Source organism: Cebus imitator, unplaced genomic scaffold (assembly GCF_001604975.1).
Source record: "Cebus imitator isolate Cc_AM_T3 unplaced genomic scaffold, Cebus_imitator-1.0 Scaffold183, whole genome shotgun sequence".
Taxonomy (NCBI): domain Eukaryota; kingdom Metazoa; phylum Chordata; class Mammalia; order Primates; family Cebidae; genus Cebus; species Cebus imitator.
The window spans coordinates 2,828,843-2,845,088 of record NW_016107498.1 but is presented as its reverse complement, the minus strand read 5'-3'; the positions used below and the strand labels follow the sequence as shown (position 1 = coordinate 2,845,088).

The 16,246-nt window shown below is 37.7% G+C and overlaps 1 protein-coding gene across 3 annotated transcripts in view; it reads left to right on the top strand.

Annotated features, from left to right (window-relative positions):
• KAT6A (lysine acetyltransferase 6A) overlaps positions 1 to 16,246 on the top strand; it is a 115,191-nt gene that overhangs the window by 77,616 nt on the left and 21,329 nt on the right. For all 3 annotated transcript variants that reach the window (XM_017545940.2, XM_017545938.2, XM_017545939.1), the window contains one exon: positions 11,843 to 11,958. In XM_017545940.2, coding sequence (XP_017401429.1) covers positions 11,843 to 11,958 — 116 coding nt within the window. The remainder of the gene's footprint in view (positions 1 to 11,842; positions 11,959 to 16,246) is intronic.

Sequence of the window (16,246 nt, the reverse complement as noted above, 5' to 3'; positions counted from 1 at the left end):
GGTTATCAAAAAGACATAATTTTTATTCTCTTAGAGCTTATACTCTGGAAGGGACTATATTGAAAATAATTAAACTTTGCATGGAACATTAAGTCAAAGATAATTGAAATGTTTAGCAAGATTTTTTCAAAAAGAGTCAGCTATTAATTGGTTTTGACTTTTTTTTTTTTTTTTTTTTTTTGAGACAGAGTCTCGCTCTGTCACCCAGGCTGGAGTGCAGTGGTGCAATCTTGACTCACTGCAACCTCCACCTCCTGGGTTCAAGCGATTCTCCTGCCTCAGCCTCCCGAGTAGCTGGGACTACAGGTGTATAACACCACGCCCAGCTAATTTCTGTATTTTTAGTAGAGACGGGGTTTCACTGTGTTGGCCAGGCTGGTCTTAAACTCCTGACCACAGGTGAGCCACCTCCCTCAGCCTCCCAAAGTGCTAGGATTACAGGCATGAGCCACCGCGCCCAGTGGTTTTGATTTTTTAAAAAAATTATTGCAGGCAGTAGTGGAAGTGTGGATGTAGTTTGCCTAGTACTGTGTTCCATCATTGGCTATACAATGTACAGTTCCATGAAAAAGAGCCACTTGTGAACACAAAAGTGGAAGCATAAAACAATTAGTAGTATAGGTTTTTGTTCTAGAATTTTATTTCAACTATAATCTTAAGAGTTTGGAGAAATAATTTTTCTTAAAAGTCTCTTTCAGTAGAAAGAAGCATTTGTATTCAGCTCATTCCAGTGGAGCATGACAGCCTTCTTGAAATATATAGAATGATTTTTACATAAAATATCAAAGAGCACATTATCTTTTCATACGAATTTTAATGCTTTCTGATTTTGAAGGATTCCTTTGGGTTTTGTGTGGTTCTGGAAAGTTACAGAGCATTTTTGAAATCTTTGTAGGTTATTAAAACTTCTTCTTTGCATGAAGAGTTAAATCATTATTAAAAATACAGTAAGCTATGTTCAACAACTTTATTAACCCTATGATGTAAGTGTGTTATCCCCATTTTACATATGAGAAAACCAACACTTTTAGTTCAGTGACTTCCTCTTAAGTTTTTATGTTAGTGGTAGTGGAGCCAAAATGAAAATGAAAACTTAGGCCTGTGTGACTTTCAGTTCTGTACTCTTAATCACAAGAACATCCTACATTATTCTGTATGCAGGATCTTATGGGGGTAGCAAAATCATTAGGCATGTGCTAAATGCAGGTAGGTAAAGGTGCATAGGAAGATACACGGCAGGTGCTTAGAGTACCAGTGAAATGTAATGCATTGCTCTATTAAATGATTCAGGCTTGTCTCCGATGTTCACAGTATACTAAGATGTGTGAGAATTGGTGCAGTCTGAGATGATCACAGAAGCAGCAGGCCTAAGGAATGATGAGGATTTAGGTAAATGGACAGAAGTAGGGCTTATCAGATGGAGTAAACAACATGAACTTCAGCTTTGAGAAAGAAATGACTACCATATAGGAGTCCCCGCTTATCCACCAATGATATGCTCCAAGATCCCAGTAGATGCCTGAAACTGTGGACGGTACTGAACCCTGTATGTACTGTACTGTTTTTTCCTATACATACATACCTATGCTAAAGTTTAATTTATAGATTAGGCATAATAAAATATTAATAACACAATTTTAAACAATATACTGTAATAAAAGTTATGTGAATGTGGTCTCTTTCTCTCTCTGCATATCTTATTGTACTGTTGTACAGTACTCACCATCAGAAGGGTGAGTACTGTACAACAGTACAATAAGATACTCACCTTCTGATGGTGAGTACTTTTACTGTTGTACAGTACTCACCCTTCTGATGAGATAAAATTTGCACTGAAGTTGACGACAGGTAACCTATGAAAGCAAAGCTGAGGATAAGGGGAGACTCCTGTAAATCCAGCAGGAGGGCAGAGACATATTATCTGCTTATCTATGTAGTCCAAGAACCTGCCACTGAGATAGCAAGCAGAAGCTCATGTTTATCTGGCACTCACTGCATGAATGGCATAGTGCTCTGAATGCTGTGCAAATATCAACTCGTTTAATCTTTTCAACAAACCTAATCGTGACTTGCTCAGCTAAGGTGACTCAGCCGAGGATTTGAACTGTGCTAGCTTTTTCTAGCTCCTAGGGTCCTAATTACTATCTTAATAAGTACTTAAAGTTGTGCTGAATTATTCAATGAACTAAAAATGCATCTATGCAGCCTTTAATATGCGACTTATATTTAATGGGTAAATGCCTTAACACACCAAACATCTCCCAACTTCTCATCCCTACTTTGAGCATTATCAAGGAGAAATCACTTAAACAGCAGCAAAAAGATGTCATGGGGGTGCCTTAAAATCCTATCATGCCAAAGCTAACATCTTGTTACTAGCTTTCAAAACCCTCCAAAATCCAGCTGAATACTAGTAATTCAACGTATTACTTATCATTGCCCAACAGATGTTCCATTCTGTTTTATCTCAAACTAAACTCCAGGCATTCCTTGCTTTGCATGGTGTAATGTTAACTGAAACTCCTGCTTGTCGAACTAAGATAGCCTGAAGGAACAGGAGATGATCAAAGATGACTTCCAGATTCCCTGACACTGTAATAAAGAAAGTGGTTTGAAGCCAGTTGGGAAAGTTCATCTTGGCTAGATAAGAGGATGTTTTGAATGATAAAAAGAATCATAAAGATAATGCAGAAAGTCGTTTTTGAGAGCATAGATACAGCTTAGAAACTGCTTTATCTGTGTTGGGGTTGGCAAAATATGGCCCATGGCCCAGTCCCATCCACAGCCAGTTTTGTATGACCTGCAAGCTAAGGATGGTTTTAATGTTTTTAAACAGTTGGACAGAAATAAAAAGAATATTTAGGGACATGTGAAAAATATCAGTGTTCATAAATAAAGTTTTATTACAACACACAAAAAACCCATGCATATCAGAACTAAGGTCAAATATGTCACCTCAGAAGGAAGGACACAATTCTGATGTGTACATGTTTCCTTTAACACAGTACCATAAAAAATAAGGACTGCCTGTCTTATAACTCCTTTATGGGCAGATACTATGTTTTCTATATCATCTCCACAGTGTCACTTGCATGTAGTAGGTCCTCAAATATTTGTTGATCTGATGGGCCAATAATCTCCCTATCTCTTATACTTAACAGTAATCCCCCACTCATCTGTGGTTTTGCTTACCATGGTTTCAATTACCCTTGGTTAGCCAAGGTCTGAATTTTACTATCATCATTTCTTCCTCCTCTTCTCGTTATCATCAGAAGGGTGCATACCGTACGATAGAATGTTTTGAGAGAGACCACAATCACGTAACTTCTGTCATAGTACATTGTTGTAATTGTTCTATTTTTAGTTATTGTTAATCTCTTACTATGCCTAATTTATAAATTAAATGTTATCATAGGTACGTATGTATGTATGTATAGGGAAAAGCATAGTATATACAGGTTGAATATCCCTTATCCAAAATGCTTAGGACCCAAAGTGTTTTGGATTTCGATTTTTTTTTCCAGATTTTGAAATATTTGTGTCATCTACTTAGCAGTTGAACATCCTAAATCCAAAATCTGCAATGTTCTAATGAGCATTTCTTTTGAGTATCATTAGTGCTCAGATTTTGGAGCATTTCAGGTTTCAGATTTTCAGATTAGGGATACTCAACTTGTGTGGCATTTAATACTAACTGCAGTTTTCAGGCATTGACTGTGGGTTCTGGAACAGGGTATTCCTGGTGGGTGGAAAAGGGGGACTATTGTATAAATGAATAATTAAAGCCATGTGGTTAGTAATAGAAAGCCTCTTACTATATACCAAGTACTGTATTCAGCATTATATATCAATTTGTTTCATTTAATGCAAATTTATTACTTACTTGGCCTCATTTTACAAGTGAAGAAGGAAACATTAGAAGGATTATTTTACCTAGAGTTATAAATTGCTAAGTATCAGAGTCAATATTTGAACCCAGGTATTCTCACTCTATGGCCTTAACTCTTAACTGTTTAAGTTATGAAATATTACTATGGAGATACACATAAGATGAAGTAAGACTGAACAGGAAGACATCTAGGGATGTTTTTTCATTTTAACTAAAATTTTAAGTCTTTAAAGGAGGTAACATTTGTGTAGGGTGTTGAAGAGATGAGTAAGAGCTTATTGGAGAAGAGTGAGAAGGCATTTCTAGAAGGAAGTTTGGATGAGAAATCTTGTTGAAATTTTGGAGCTGTATGTAGTTGGTTGGAGTTCAAACAAGAGATGAGATTAGAAAGGTATTAGATCATGAAGATTTTGTGTTTCATATTAAGGAGTTTGTGCTTTATCTTGCAGGTAAAGTAGCTCTTTAAAGTAGTTAAATAGTAGTTAAATAGCTCTTGAGGAACTGCAAAAGAATTTTTAAAAAGTGGATGACATGTTTGCATTTTAGAAACTCAACTCTGGTGATATTGTGATCAATGAATTGAAGAAAACCTGAGCAAGGGACCAGTCAGATGATTACAACAGTCAAAATGATAAGTGACTAGGGCCTAAATGAAAGTAGAAGAGATAGACAGGAGACATAGATAATCTTTTTGAGAAAGACTTAAGATAGAATGGAAAAGACTGCTATTGGATTGGCAGTTAGGATAGAAGGAGAGGGCAGAACCAAGCGGGTCTTCTAGTGTTCTGTTTGGAGTAGATGATGGTATTAAATGTAGGTATATAGGAAGAGGAGCTTATCTAGATGGAAGATGAGACCATGCTTACATAGTTATGGAATTGTGTGAAATCTAAAATGGAGAACTTTGGTAGATGGTTGTGTACATGTATATACAGGAGATCTTGAGTAGGAGATTTGCAATGTTATTAGCACACAGGTGATTGTTGATAAAGTTTTTATCATAGATAATATTTAATAATAAATATTAGTGAGAACTGGTTACCATGTTCCAAGCACTAAAGATTTAGTAGTGAACAAAACATTAAAAAAAAAAAAAAATCCTTACTCTTGGGAGCTTACAGTTTAGTTTGGGTTGGAATGGGATAAAATAAATGATATTCCTGTGGTAGTATTATGTAGTAAAAGCAGGGAAGGAAGAGGGAGAATTCAGAGGGAGAGGATTAATGTGTGCAATGTTAAATTGGTGGGTTGAGGACTGTCTTTCTGACATTTAGCAAAAACTGAAGGAGGTGAGGGGATGAACCATATAGGTATTTGGGAGAATCACATTCCAGGCTGAGGAACAGGAAATGCAAAGACCCTGAGTCATGATTTGTGTTTGGTATGATCAAGGAGGCCAATGTGATTAGAGCTAAGTAAGTAAGGCTCAAAATAGCAGATGACAAGGACAGAAAAGTAATGGAAGGATGGGCTTTTGTAGGGCCTTCTTGGCTGTTGTAAGGACTTTGACTTTTACTCTGAGTGAGATAGGAACCCTGGGAGGGTTTTGAGCAGAAGAATGACTTCAGTTTTAACAGGATTACTCTGGCTCCTGTGTAGATTGAAGAGGGCAGTATAGAAGCAGGGAGAACTTTGGGAGACTCTTAAAATTGTTGAAGTAAGTAAGAGATGTGGTGTTTTTGGATCATGGTGGTAGTGGTGGAATTGAAATTCCAGTTATGTTTTGAAGGTAGACCCATTGGGATATGCTGATGCATTGTGAAAGCAGGGAGTCAAAGACAATGGGGAAACAGGAAGAACACCTCTGGGGAAAAGATTTAGGAGTCTGATTTTGGATGTGTTAAACTTGACACGCTTATGAGACAGTTCAAGAGGGTATATCAAGTAGATAGTGGGGTATGTGTCTCTGGAGTCCAAAGAACAGGCCTGGGCTGAAAGTTTCAATTCAGGACTCACCAGGAAGTAGGTTGTTTTGTTTTTTGTTTTGTTTTGTTTTTTTTTAAATGAGACTAGGGAGAAGAGAAGAACTTTGAGTTCTAAGGTATTCCAGCCTTTAGAGATTGGAGAAACTGGGAAGGAATGGCCAGTGAAGTAGGAAAAACCATGAAGGTTAGTTCATGAAGATTGTGTTGCAAGAAGGAAGGATCAGTTTTTAAATTCTGCAGATAGACCAAATAAGGTGAGAACTGAAAATTGACTGTTCAGCTTAGCAACAAGGAAGTAATCTTGAGAAACTCTTTCCATGATTGGGACAGGGAAAAGTAAAAAGATAATTGGAGTGAGTTCAAGAAAGAATGGAAGGAGAAATTGATCATAGTAGTAGTATGTGGCTATTCTTTTGAGTTATTTTACAGTAATTAGGAGGAGAGAAAGGGAGAGTTGGGTAGAGCTGTGAGAGCTAAAGAAGATATCCTTTTTTCTCTTTTTTTCGAGACAGTCTTGTTCTCTCATCAGGCTGGAGTGCAGTGGCATGATCTTGGCTCACTGTAACCTCCGCCTCCTGGGTTCAAGCGATTCTTTTGCCTCAGCCTCCTGAGTAGCTGAGATTACAGGCACATGCCACCAGCCCAGCTAATTTGTGTATTTTTAGTAGAGATGGAGTTTCACCATGTTGGCCAGGATGGTCTTGATCTCTTGACGTCGTGAATCGTCTGCCTTGGCCTCTCAAAGTGCTGGATTGTAGGCCTGACCCCTGCACCTTTTTTTTTTTTTTTTTTTTTTTTTTTGGAAGGAATAAAAGCTGTTTGTATGCTGTTGGAATGCCCTGGTACAGGGAAAGCTGATGATGCTGAAGAGGGGAACTATTGGGTGATGTCTTTGGATAAGGAGCAGAAGATGTTGTCTCATGCACAAGCGGAAGCCATGGGCTCAGTAGCTCAGACAGTCTATCCATAGTATTGGTGAAAGGCAGGACGTGTGGCACAATGGTGGAGGCAGACAGATGTGGGTGGAAAAAAATGCGCAAGTTTTCTTTTGATTTTGTTCAGTTTAGTGCAGTAGGAAGCAAAAGCATTGGCTGAAAGTGAAGATGGAGTAAGCAGTGTTGGAGACTTGAGCAGAGGAGAAAGGATGCATTTGTCTTTCAGAACAGGAGAGTGAATGGAGTAGGAAGCATCAGGGCCCGCTTGAGGTTTGTGGGTAGGAGCATCATATGAGACTGGGTAGCATGATTCTCTGTTTTTCACCACTCATGTTCACATTGAGGTAATAGATTGTGTGAAGAGTTGAATTTAACAGGGGTTAGGATTTTGTTGTTAAATTAGAAGAAAACAAGGAAGTTAAAGGTCTATGCAGAGGGTGGAGTTATAGGGAAAGACCTTAGAATCAAAGCTGTGTAGAGAGATAGGAGGGCGTGGGGAGAGTGGAAAGCTGATAGGAGCACTGGATTGGGGGTCCTCCAGCGAGAAAAGATAAGAGGGCTGAGGGCAGGATTCTAGATTTTTGTCCACATTTAATTGTAAAAGAACTAGCAAAGGAGATGGATAACGAGAAATCTGAGTGTAGAGCAAAAAGGCTCAGGAGAAAGGAAAGATAGTAAGTAGTATATTGTGTCCTGAGCTTTTATATCTTAGCTGGGTATTACTCTTTATATAGGTCACAATATCCACAATCCTGAATTCTAAGGACCCCTGAAAACTTGAAAAAAAATAATTGTGGTAAAATATAGATAACAAAAAAGTTATTTTAACCAGATCATTTTTAAGTGTACAGTTCAGTGGCATTAAAAACATTCACATTGCTGTGCAATCACCACCATCATCCATTTCCAGGACTTTTTTGTCTTGCAAAACTGGAACTCTGTACCCATTAAACAACTCCCAATACTCCCTGTCTCAGTAAGCATCATTCTGTCTTCTGCCTTTATTAATTTTACTTCTGTAGGTATCATAAGTAGAATTATACAATATTTGTCCTTTTGTGTCTGGCAGTTTCACTTAGCATAATGTCCTCAAGGTTCTGTACTTTAGCGTGTGTCAGAATCGCTTTTGTTTTTAAGGCTGGAGATATTCCATTGTATGTATGTACCACTTTTGGGTTATCCATTCTTCTGTCGATGGATACTGGGTTATTTCCACTTTTTGGCTGTTGTGAATAGTGCTGCTATGAACATGAGTATACAAATATCTGTTTGGGTCCCTGCTTTCGGTTCTGTGGGTCCATACTCAGCAGAATTGCTAGATTATGTGGTAATTCTGTTCAGTTTTTGAGGAATCACCATGCTGTTTTCCACAGCAGCTGTGCCATTTTATATTCCCACCAGCAATAGGACAAGGTATCTGATTTTTCCACGTCTTCACCAACAGCTATTATTTTCCGGTGTTTTGTTTCGTATTTAAAAATAATAACCATCCTAATGGGTATGAAGTAGTATCTGATTGTGGTTTGATTTACATTTCCCTAATTATTAGTGATATTGAGCTTCTTTTCATGAGCTTTTTGGCCATCTGTATATCTTCTTTGGAGAATGAAAAGAAATTTTTTTCCAACTCATTTCACAATAAGGTCCCACTTGATCTGAACTGAGTTACTGGCAAAACATGATTTGAACTGATGTGAGACTATTTGTACGTCTTACTTATGCTAGTTAATGTGAATATTCATATGCCTTGTTAAGGAAATTTTAGTGTGTCTGATTATGGAGTGCTGCCCCAAATCCTACTGGGGCTATGCACATATATGTCCTCATAATTCTGTAAAATCAGAAAAATTCAGAACTCTAAAACAGTCTACTCCAGTCCAAGGGTTTTAGGTTAAGAGTTTGTGGACTTGTAGCTTCATTTATTTAGAAAACCAAGTTCCAGTTTTTAAAAGTTTATGCACAAACTTTGGGAATTTAGGGAGGAATTAGTTGAGGGCTATCTCTACTTCTGTCATGTCTCTACCCATGTCATTCTTTTCTGTCTTTATTCTTCACTCCCTGTTCCTGCCCCGGTACTTTTGCCTCTTAACCTCCCTGAGGCTTGTTTTACCATCTGTGGAGTGAACATATCGTTTTTTACTTTGAGGGGTGGATCGTGGGAACCAAAGGATGTAACGATGTAAAGCTCAGCTCAGAGTCTAGCACAGTAGGTGCTCCACAAACACTGATTCTCTCTAGTCCTTAAATTCATGCCCTCTCTGTTGTGGAGCATGTGAATTCATTCTTAACATACCTCTTTCATCATGTAACTTTCAATCCCTAATGAATGGAATTACTTACTATAGTGTTTCTGTGGGAAAGTGTTCAAATGCCAGAAAGACGTCTCTTCTCTCCACGTTTCCCACCCTCACACTGATAATAAAGGGGTACCCCCTCCTACTCCTCAAAACATTGCTCCCCTGTGGTGAATAGAGAGGAAGGGGCAAGGGGGAGCACTCTAATGGACAGATGGGGGAAAGCAGCAGCTCTGTGTTTACAGAAATTGTTAAATTATTTAGACAATTTTGGTGTCCCTACCAGATCCAGAATTGGGGGTACTGCAAGAATGGCCATTTTTCATGTTAGAAATTGGAATTAGATGAGTCATTTAACGGAAGCTTAATTTTTTGTAGAAGAATAATAATTTTTTCATATAAACTGGTGGTAATAAAAGCTTTGTTACCTAGAAATAGGCGTAAAGTTTTCTTTTGGTTTAGTCCAATTACTAGTGCATTTAATCCGCCACCCCCCGTTAGTTACTTTTGATTAAAAGGTCAATTCTGGCCTGGAACATATGTCTTCTTTTAAAGAATTTCAGATATTGAAATGAGGATATAAAGTGGCAGAACTTGAGTTAAACATTTAAATATATTTTGTGCCCTTGATTATATTAGATATCTGCTGCTTTTTAAAATCACATGTTTAATGAAAATATACTTTGGCTGAAATTTTAAAATAAAAATAACCTAGCAAAGATAACCTTGTAGTTCAGTTGTTGCAGTCTGATTCTGGCTAGGACTGGAATGAGTGGTTTCCATGTAGCCATTTCTTCCTCCCTGTGTAGAGAGCCTTGCTAATTTCTAACACTTCCTAAAAGGAAACACCCTTGCTGTGGAAGCTTGCTCAGGGGAGCTGGGAGTGGAGGCAGTCTTGCGCATGAGCACATGTGCAGGAGGAGCGTTTCGCGGTGCAAAGGTGAAGGGTGGGTGTTGGTAGAGGGAACTTAACACAGGTCCCATTCTGGACAGACGTGTATAGTTGTGGTGATGTGCAAACAACTGTACTGGAACTGGATATCCACTTTCACATCGGACATCCGCCTAGAAGAGCGGTGGGCAGCTGATGGGAACGCCCTCCAACAACAGGCAGTGCCGCAGCAGGTGCATGGCTTCAGCTTTCGGGCTTCCCATCTGATCCTTGCCTTGGGAAGTTAGGTTTGGTTTTTGGTATTTGGTTATTTTGAAAGTTTCCTATACTGTTGTTATTCCTTTGAGTTGTGAAGATGGATGAAAAGATACTACTTTATGAGTTAGAATAGTTGATTCTGGAATATAGTTTGAAGAGCAGCCTTTAAAAAATCTTATTCTAAAGTTCTGTTTGGGTTTTGAGAAATGAAAAAAATCTTATTTTAACCCTGTGTTATGTATTCTTTATTGTTTTTGTTTTTGTATTTGGAGGGGCCCCAGTACTTGTTGGTGTTATAACACAGTTCGTTCCACGAACAGATGTTTGTCTTTTGTTTTGCGGTATCTAAGGAAGAGCTTGAGGTTTCACTTGGCTATATTCCAGTATGAAACCTGAGATAAGTCCCTTAAGTCCCTTGGCCTTTTATGAAAGAGAGTGGTTAGAAAGACCAGAGAGTTCTCAAATGAGTTATGGTGAAGAGGCTTCTTTCTTAGAAACGAATTTATGTAAAACCAGTGAAGAAAAATCTCCCTTCTTTTTAGTTTTGTTATAAAATATGTGTGCATGTCTGCATGCTCCAACAAGGGATTTTTAGTAATCTCTTAGTGGTCTTTAAAGCATTAAATTGAAGGATAAGTTTCAGTTGTCCTTTTGGGGAAGAGTATTAATACTTATATTGGGTTAGACTGAACTCTAACTTTGCCTTTTTCTTGTCAGTTTTTATAGAGCATCCATGATAAATCTGCACACACACAGGTGGACACAAGTGTGTATGTGCATCTGTTGCTAGACTGGGTGCAGAGCGAGTCATGTTGCCCTTGAGTTAAGGTGTTAAGACCCTTGACAGCCTTTATTGTCTTGAGCAATATGTACTTAGGTTTGAATTGCTGATCTGGAAGTCAGGCAAGTCATAAAGGCTTTAAAAGTTATTCTCTGTTTGGATAGTATAGTTCAGATTATTGCAGGGATGAAGGGCGTAGAGATTGTTTTCATTGTAAAGAGAAGGTAGGAAAAAGAGAAGGTCTAAATATAACGCAGTATCTTTTTCTTTGGTCAAATATATGCAGAGCTACTGATGAAGGGAATTTTAGGCATAGTATGAAATGAATTGAAAACTCTCTTGATACTTATTTTGTCAGATTCTTTTTATATTTCTCTTAAATGCCTACTTCCCCAAACTAGAAAATCATCCTTTTCTTTGTGTGCTTACGTGTTCAGTAGGGCCTCTCCATTGCTGTCAGCGGAGACAGCATGGTAGGACTTCGGCAAATATGCAGTGTCCCCCTCCCTTACCTGTAAATTATTCTTTAACTTATATCATCAAGTATCAGCAGTTTCTCTTTAATATCAAGTCATGAAGAGTGACTTTAGTTGAGGAAAATATTCTTAGTATTATTAAATGTGGAACTGCAGTGACACCAAATGCATTTGGTCTAAGAGATTGATTAGCATTTTTATTCTTTATCCGGGTACTCTATATAAGGAATAATATAACTTATTTCAAAATGTGTTTGCTTCTGGCCTTTTTTGTTTTTGTTTTTCTCCTTTGGAATCCTGAGAAGAAAACATTTAGAATCAGAACTTTTTTTTGTTGTTAACTCAGTGTGTCTAATTTAGCTAACTTTTGAATGTATTTCTTGACTGCACAGAAAGTTGGAGTGACTGGTCCCCCTGATCCACAAGTCCGCTGTCCCTCTGTCATTGAGTTTGGGAAGTATGAAATTCACACCTGGTACTCCTCCCCATATCCTCAAGAATACTCAAGGTATGTTTTGAGAGACCCTTGACCTTCTGTTTTGAGATCCATAGAAGTCTGGAACTGGAGGGGCTCTCGAAGATGTTGGAGTCCACTTTATCCTTTACATTTGAGGAAACTGGGAGCCCTTAAATGTCTGTAATAGCAGCAGCTTTGGCAGCCACTTCATCTCAGTTTGCTTTAGATGTTCTTTTCTGTAACCTCTCAGACACTGATGTTTAGAATCAGAAACCTGAATGCATGGTCACAATAAAAGGGGAATGCCTTTTTTTTTTTTCCAAAAGAGAAATTTGTCTTCACTCTTATCACTAAGAATTTAGAAAAAGAGACTCATATATAAATTTTCAGTTGATTAGCCTTTAATCTAAATATTTATAGTTTGACAAATGTAGTAAATGGTTTGTTTTCCCAGAAATAATTGGACAAATGGTATAAAATTATATATACATAGCTTAGGTTTCCAGATGTATTAATAAACATTGATCACTCACCAGCTTGGTGGAGCTAAATTGGTTTCATGACTCAGCTCTGAAATTGATAAGCTGTGTGACCTTACAAGCTACCCAACTGCTCTGTGACTCTGTTTCCTCATCTGTAAAGCAGAGATAGTAAGAGTACTTCACGGGGATATTGAGAACATTAATGAGCTACAACATGTAAATCACTTAGAAAATGGTAAGTGTTCAACAGTGTCAGTTATTATTTTTTTTCTTTATGGTTAAAATTAAAAGATGAAATAAGATGAGATCAAAAAATTAAATACTAGTTAATTGAAGTGTAGTAGTGACATTAATGCTCTCTAATCTATATACTAGTTATGCCCCAGTTACCCATACAAGAAATAATACATCACGGTGCTTTGTGAGTTAAATACATGTTCAGAATACTCTCATCATGTAAGTTTTCACCTATCTAGTAATATTGCCTGTCCAAAATATTAGCAAAATTTATTTAGTACTTTACAGTATGTCAAGTGCCTCAACATGGGTTGTTTTCAAGAAACTAGGAATAGGCCAGTATAGTTGTTAAAGGGCTAATTAGTAGAACTCATTTATTATTTTACTTTTTCTTTCCATATAATAACTTGCTTCCCTAGTCTATACTCGAAGTAGAAAAAGAGGAGTAAGAATGCTATCTCAGACACTGACCTCAAAGTGACAACTAACCAAAAAAAAAAAAAAAAAANAAAAAAAAAAAAAAAAGCAAAACTCCAGGAAACTAACACAAGCTCATTAAACAACAATTGAGGGTCATTTCCTGTAGGATCAGTTAGCCTCAAACACCGTGGTGTATATATTTAAGGCAGATAACTGTATCATGAGCTGACAACAATTAATCTGACTTTAAGAGAAGGTTACATTGTATTTGCATTTCCATTTTATTATATATGTATATATGTTAAAAGAAGGCAGGAACTTCCTCAGCTACCTACAGAACTTGGTGTTCAGGATAACTCATTCCTCAGGAGTTCTAAATAGCCACAGTCTTTTATGACAGAGAAGAAATATGCCAAGGATATGCCTGTAATCTCAGCCCTCTGGGAGGCCGAGGTAGATGGATCATGTGAGGTCAGGAGTTCAAGACCGGCCTGGCCAACATGGCAAAACCCCATCTCTACTGAAAATACAAAAAATTAGCCGGATGTGGTGGTGGGCACTTGTACTCAGCTACTCAGGAGGCCAAGGCAGGAGAATCACTTGAACCTGGGAGGCAAGGGTTGCAGTGAGCCGAGATCGCACCATTGCACTCTAGCCTGGGCAACAAGAGTAAAACTCTGTCTCAAGAAAAGAAGAAAGAAAGAAATATGCAAAGTAATTAATTTCTTCATAAGGTTTAAAATTAGTTGTTATGATCATTTTTTAAGTGAACTCTTTGCCAGCTGCCCAGATCACAAGAGTGCTCAACTTAGAAAAGAAAGCTTGTTCAACACATCTATCTGTTCCAGGGATTGTAGAAACCACAGGCCCCTTGTCTACTCAAGGTGGGCAGGAGGAAATAGATTCAGGAATGGAAATAGAGGGCTAGCATTTACTTTTCAAGAGAATGATGGGAATGGAACCATAAACTGTTACAGTCTTTTAAAAGAAAGATATTAAAAGGATTCTTTGAAAATGTAGCTTTTGTTGTGATGAGATTTTCATTAGAAACAAGTGTGAGGAGGCTTTTTTTTCTATCTTTACATTCACAGTTCTCTTGGTTACCTTTTTTTAAAAAAATTACATATATTTATTTAAAAGAGCTTAAGCTGTTTTGAATTCTTTGAAGCTTGCAGTGACTAAAATGTTCAAAGATCTTACATTTTCCAAATAATAAACCCATATCCTTTATTTTGTTAATGCCTATTTATTTTGTGCTAAATTATTTTTAAATTATTTTCTTATTAAAGATTTTAAACACTGTAACATACAAAAACAGGGCAATTGGAGCAAACAAAAATGCAAAGATCACAAGAAGAAAAATCTCTTTTGGAAAGTGGGATTATGCTTTAGGGAATATCCTTTCATATGCAAGTATTTGTGTATGCATTGTCTGTTAAGTCATCTTGTACCCCTGTCTTTAAAAAACAAAACAAAAACAGTGAAACAATAATACTGTTTCATTTGGAGCAGTGTGATCGAGTCCTCAGACATTGTAGAGTGTAAAACAGAGTTTTAACCATGAATTCCTGCCATAATGCCATGTAGTGCCCACACATGGCAGAGACAGGTTCATCGCAAACCCTACTCTGCCGTTAAAAACATGACATAGATGGGATGAAGGCAAAAGAAATTGTGATCATGGGATGCCCTCTGCTCCTATGCTGCTTAGAGCTTAGCTTATAGTAACTTTTTTGTTTTGAGATCCTAAAGAGGCAGATTTCTAGGTGATGGAGGAGCCTAAGAAGATTCCTCTGCCTTTTGATTCTCCTCTGGACTTTATTTGATGCTTAGATTATGAGATTGTCACTAGAACCAGTTTGATTATTCTCATCATCCCAGTTACTGAAAAAGAAACCAAATAGAATCCTTAATGCCTTCGACTGTTAAATTATTGAGTAAAATTGATGAAAGGAGAATACAAATAATAATCATAAATAACAACAAGCTGTAATTACCATCCATTGAGCTTGGTACTGGACTAAGCATCTCTGGTGTAATTCTGTGAGGTGAATATTACCATCTTAATTTTGCAGACCTGGGCCTAGACAGTACAGTGTATACGTGGCAGAACTTGAAGCTCACTTCTCTCTTACTACATAGCCATCACCATTAACTGCTGGCCTAGGCTATTCCATGTAACATGTGTGTCTAGTTTGATCTCACTTGGCTTGTACCATAATCTTAGATTTAAGTAATATTTGGTATAATTTTTATTGTTACATTAAAAATTTGCTGCAAGTTGACTGCACAAACTGCTACTACTATGTTGGACTATGTTCAAAAGCCAGAAGGGGCTGGGCGCAGTGGCTCACACCTGTAATGTCAGCACTTTGGGAGGCCAAGGAGGGTGGATCACGGGGTCAGGAGATGGATACCATCCTGGCCAACATGGTGAAACCCCATCTTTACTAAAAATACAAAAAGAAAAGTAGCCAGGCATGGTGGTTCCTGCCTGTAGTCCCAGCTACTCGGGTGGCTGAGGCAGGAGAATCGCTTGAACCCAGGAGGTGGAGATTGCAGTGATCCAAGGTCACGCCATTGCACTCCAGCCTGGTGACAGAGTGAGACTCCGTTTAAAAACAAAAACAAAACAGAAAAGGCCAGAAGGTACCGTAGTAATTCCTGAGAATAATAACTGCATCATCCTAGAAGTGAGAGAAGCACGCCCAGCTGCAGCACAGTCCTGATTCCATGGGCTGGGTTGTCAGCATTGTGGCAGACTTAAGAATAAACGTCCAGTGTGGAGGTGACACCTCATGGTACAGTTGATGAAAACCACCATAACAGCTGCCTGTTTGATAGCTGAGACCTAGGTCCTACCAGGAACAAGACCACCAAAAGCAGCCAGGAGTATTCATAATCTTCATAACTACATTTCATTTCATGTAGTCTCATGTCCTTTCTATATGATAGATTTTTTTTTTTTTTTCAGTGAGAGAACTGCAGTTGTTTATGCTATTATTAGAAATATTTTGTTTTTCCAGGAGTTTTTTTCCAGATGATTTCCTTTAGATTAGCAATGTCATCCCAGTGGGCTTGTTTCTAATAAAGTAAGAGGCTTTTAAAATGTTTTCAGGGAGAACTAAATTGGAATAAAGTAGATCATAATGCTTGTTTTCAGTTCACTATTTTTCACATAATAAGGTTAACTAAAGTTT